We start from the raw sequence: 5,101 nt of genomic DNA, 5'->3' as shown, positions 1-5,101 counted from the left end.
TAAGAGTTCCTCTTTTGTGATTAAAATACTAGCAAAAAAGAGAGAGAGAGGTCATTGGTCTAAATGACCTTTTAGGTCCTTTCCAGCTCTAATCTTGGTTTGGCTAATGTGCTGTGATTGCTGTTGCTGTTATTGTTGCTTCTGTGGATGTTGTGATTTGGCAGCTATTGCTCAAGGTAGGTCCCAGGAGAGAAGTTGAAGCTAAGCTGAGTTTCCTGAATGTAGATTTTCATTCCACATTGTTGATAAGGGAGAGATGACCATATGAAATCCCCCAGAATACTCATGTTTCAAATATAAGAGCAGGCATTGCTGAGAGCCTTGAGTTCTGACAGAAGCCTCCTGAGATAAGGAATCAAACTCCCATAGTAAACCTGGACAGTCTTGTGCATCTTTCCTTTTCATTCCAGTTGAGTGGGGTGGGGAACCCAAAAAAAAGTTGGCCTCCCACACTCAGTTTTGGCTCAGGGATCCTTACAGGAACAGACAGGGAAGACCAGAGGGCATGTCAGCAGCCTGCAATGGGATAAAAGCAAAAAAGGGATGGGTGAATGCCAAATATGAGGCTGCAGAGCAGAGGGGCTGTCTTTATTTAGGGGGTTGAGAGCCAAGCAAAATTTCCTAGCAAAGATCTCTCCTCACACTTGCCTTTTCTCTTCTCCTGCCATCCTGGAGAGGGCTATGGAATCTGGGTGGAAGGACAGGGGTATGGCATTGATGAGGTAATTAAGCCCCTTCTTTGATGATGCACACTTGCCAAGTGGAAAGCTGCCCACTCCAAGCCTTTACTCATTCCTTGAATCCAATGTCTTTGGCAGTCAACTGAATGGGGGAGATGGTGATGAATCAATGATGAGCTCAAACCCTGAGTTCTCTGTTACCACCAGTAAGACATTTGTATTAGCAATTTTGTCTCTTACCCTCATCCTCACTATGACTACACCTAATTAAAATTAGATTATTAGAAAGATTGTTGGAATGAGAACATTATCACTTCTAATTTCTAGTGAAAGAAAGTACATATTCAAAACAAATAAAGGATAGATTTACATATCTAGAAGGGGATGGAGAGATCAACTAGCTATCATTTAACAGATGAGCAAATGAAGGTCCAAGTCCAAGTCTGATGTTGATGGTGTTTGTTCTTTGTTCTCAAAGAAAATCATAATATCAGGTGATGCTATGACATGCACGTGAATTAGATTTGAATGAGGGAGTGCTCTGCTAAGTCGCTAGCCTCACTTTCTCCTTATAGAATCACAATGACTGGAGATGACCCTGGAAGCAAGGCAATCAGTGTTAAGTGACTTCTCAAGGTCACACAGCTAGTAAGTTTATCTGAGGTTTGATTTGAACTCAAGCCAGATGTCAGGACCAATGTTCTTCCCACTATGCCATCTAGCTGTCTTTACACAACTGTTAATAACCAGATTTCTTCATTTCTAGTTCAGTGTTTTTTTTCTGTTAAACTAGTGGACCCCTTGAATACGGGCTGCCCTGAAAACTCTCCTAGAATCAAGGCTTATTTTCTACCCCTCCTCCCACCACTTAGACCTACAAGTCCTCATCAATGTCTCTCTTATCATCAACCAAAGGAAAAGTTATTCCCATTACAGAAGACATTGAATAGCTCTCTCTCTCTCTCTCTCTCTCTCTCTCTCACACACACACACACACACACACACACACACACCTCTTCTGCTCTCCTCTGTTTTGCTCTCCTTTTTTCTCCCTACACAATGCTTTTCCCTTAACAAAAATAAAAGCAGGAAGATAGGGGAGTGGAGAGAGACTTCTGAGGTCTGTCCTCTGTACCTGGAACAGGACTCTGGGGCTCTGACCACATTCAGATCCTGATGGTAGTCTAGACCCCCCCCAATAGAACAGGCCCCCACCACCTCAGCCCCATGGCAGAGGGGTGCACTTGTGGTCATTCACAGACCAGGAGGGAAGTCAGAGCTTCACAACCTGAGATCCTTGTGGAGGGGGGGAGTGTCCCAATAATACTCAAAGCTTAGGAAGCACCCCAAAACCAAGTACAGGCTAGAGAAATGAGTAAACAGAGAAAAGGGGGAACACCATTAAGAAATACATTGTCTAGGATCCCCAAAGTGATCAAAATGCTCAATATGAATATGAGAAAGTACAAGCTCCTGCATCTAAAGATTCCAAGAAAAATGGAAATTGGGCTCAAGTTATGACAGAGCTCAAAAAAAGATTTTGAAATCAAGTAAGAAAGATAGAAGAAAAATTGGGAAAACAAATGAGAGATGCAGGAAAAAACATGAAAAAGGTGTCAGCAGCTTAGTCAAGAAGATCCCCCAAAAAATGCTGAAGAAAATAACATGTTAAAAACCAGCTTAGGTCAAATGGATAAAATAGTTCAAAAAGTTATTGAGGAGAAGAATACTTTAAAAATAAGAATTGGCCAGATGGAAAAAGAGACAAGAAAGCTCTCTGAGGAAAACAGATCCTTCAGATGTAGAATGGAGCTAAAGGAAGCTGCTGACTTTATGAGAAGTCAAGATACAATACTTCAACATCAAAACAATGAAAAATTAGAAGAAAATGTGAAAATCTCATTGAAAAAACAATTGATCTAGAAAACAAATTCAGGAAAGATAATTTTAAAATTATTGGAATACCTGAAAGTCATGATCAGGAAAAGAGCCTTGACAGAGGGCAAAATAGAAATTGAGAGAAACCACCGATCTCCTACTGAAAGAGATCCAAAAACAAAAACAACCCCCAGGAATATTATAGCCAAGTTCCAGAACTCCCAAGTCAAGGAGAAAATATTACAAGCAGCCAGAAGGACACAATTCAAATATCATGGAGCTACAGTCAGGATCACACAGGACTTAGTAGCAACTACATTAAGGGCTCACAGGGCTTAGAATATAATATTCTGGAAGGCAAAAGAGCTTGGAATACAACTGAGAATCAACTACCCAGCAAAACTGAACATGCTCTTCTAGGGGAAAAAATAGACTTTCAATGAACCAGGAGAATTTCAATTATTCCTGTTGAAACAACCAGAGCTGAACAGAAAGTTTGACCTTCAAATACAGGACTCAGGTGAAACACAGAGAGTGGAGGAGAAGAGTAAAATATGAGGGACTTAATGATGATGAACTGCATGTGTTCCTGCATAGAAAAATGATACTGATAAAATTCATATAAACTTGTCATTTAATAGAGCAGGTGGAAGGAGCTTTTATAGAGGAAGCACAGGAGAGAGCTGAATTTGAAGATATAATATATTGTAAAAGTGGAGTCAATGGCTAAAAGGGAAATGTAATGGGAGTAAGAGAAAAAAGAGGTGGAATAGGCTAAGATATTTCATATAATAAGATTTTTTTTATTGCAATGAGTTATTACAATGACATGGAAGGGGGGAAGGTGAGGGGGAATGAGGGCTGGGATTGGGTAGCCTGTCCGGGACCATGGACCAGGTGGTTGCTGGGCCTTAGGGGTGGTATGTGACCTCAGGGCCTCTTGGCCCCAGGACCAGTGATCAGTCAGTTGTGACACTCAGCTACCCTACAGCACATTTTAGAAGACGGAGTGAAAGGAGAGAGAAAATATAGTATATGGTAGTGGGGAGGTATGAATGGAGGGAGTTACATTCAGTAATGGCAACAGTGGAAATATGGAAGTAGCTTTTGTGATGGACTTATCCTAAAGAATGTGATCCACCCGAAGTGATGTTAGAACACAGACTGAAGCACATTTTTTTCTCTTTCGTTTATTTTATTTCTCATGTGGGTCTATATTTGGGGGGGAGGGGATATTGAGTTTAATCTTAAACAAGAATATTTTAGTAATATATAAAAACATTTTAGTAATGTATAAAAAAGTAATGTATAAAAATATACAAAAATAAATAAATGAATGAATTTATATTAAAAATAAAAATAAATAGAAAAAACTTCAAAACTTAGCATCTATAAGCTATTTCTTGTTTCAGGAATAGCAGTTAGGGGATCTATACATACATCCATACATACAGCTTCCTAATAAATCCCAACACTCTGTGAACCCTACATTGTGGTAATGAATACTGCTACTTTGGGGTCTTAGAGTCTGGAGGTGGGAGAACTTGCCTTTTCTGAGCAATGTTTGAGGAAAATATATCAATCTGACTTCCCATCTAGGAGGAACTTGAACTATATCTCCAATACCATAATTGTTCAAACACTTTGAACAAGAGACAGTAAAGTATAACAGTGAAAAGCAATCAGTTAGAATTAGAAGATCTGCATCCAAATTCCAATTCTTTTTTTTCCCTGGAAAACTTTTTTTTTTATTGTGGGTGAAGAAGCAGGGCAGCTGGACAGTTTAGATGATTCCAATCTTACTGGCAACATCTAAAGCATCATAGTCTGGGGCAAGCTGGATGTAGGCCTTCTCTCCATCAGGCCGGATCAGTGTGTTGACCTTGGCCACATCAATGTCATACAGCTTCTTTATGGCCTGCTTGATTTGGTGTTTGTTGGCCTTGATGTCCACAATGAAGACCAGGGTGTTGTTATCCTCAATCTTTTTTATAGCAGACTCAGTGGTCAGGGGGAACTTAATGATGGCATAGTGATCAAGCTTGTTTCTCCAAGGGCCACTTTTCTGAGGGCATTTTGGCTGCCTTCGAAGCCTTAGCATCTTGGGTCTCCAAAAGGTGGGCAAGGTTCGGATCTTCTTCTTTTTGTGGCTGTGGACGCCCTTCAACACCGCCTTCTTGGCCTTCAAGGCCTTGGCCCTGGCTTCTGTCTTGGGGGATTTTGTTCTCTTGATTAATTCATAGCATCATAGATTTAGAGCTGAAAGGGACCTGGGAGGTCACTTAGTCCATTTTCTTATGTTTACAGATGAGAAAACTGAGCAGAGAGAGATGGTAATTTGCTCAGGGTTATATAGTTTGGAAATGTCTTAGGTCTTTCTGACTCCAAGTACAGAACACTATTGCCTGTTGCCAGCACTATTGGATCTAATAATAATTGTTATTATTTTCTTCACCATAGTTGTTTGTTTGTACTGTTGAGAACAACAATCCAGGAAGACTTACTGAAAAAATCCAATAATAAGTTTGTTTAGGACTCTCACA

The 5,101-nt window shown here is 40.1% G+C and overlaps 1 protein-coding gene across 1 annotated transcript; it reads right to left on the bottom strand.

Moving 5' to 3' along the window:
- Positions 1-4,341: 4,341 nt before the first annotated feature.
- LOC141521904 (large ribosomal subunit protein uL23-like) lies at positions 4,342-4,659 on the bottom strand. The gene has a single exon (XM_074234904.1). The coding sequence runs from the start codon at positions 4,657-4,659 to the stop codon at positions 4,342-4,344; it is 318 nt and encodes a 105-aa protein (XP_074091005.1).
- Positions 4,660-5,101: the final 442 nt, after the last annotated feature.

The sequence above is a fragment of the Macrotis lagotis genome, chromosome 1, assembly GCF_037893015.1.
Source record: "Macrotis lagotis isolate mMagLag1 chromosome 1, bilby.v1.9.chrom.fasta, whole genome shotgun sequence".
In the NCBI taxonomy this organism is placed as follows: Eukaryota; Metazoa; Chordata; class Mammalia; order Peramelemorphia; family Peramelidae; genus Macrotis; species Macrotis lagotis.
Note: the sequence above shows the minus strand (reverse complement) of the source record. Positions and strands in the feature narration are given on the sequence as shown.

What these genes read in the sequence shown, in the direction of transcription:
- LOC141521904 (XM_074234904.1), bottom strand. Translation starts at nt 4,659, where the DNA reads ATGCTAAGGCTTCGAAGGCAGCCAAAATGCCCTCAGAAAAGTGGCCCT.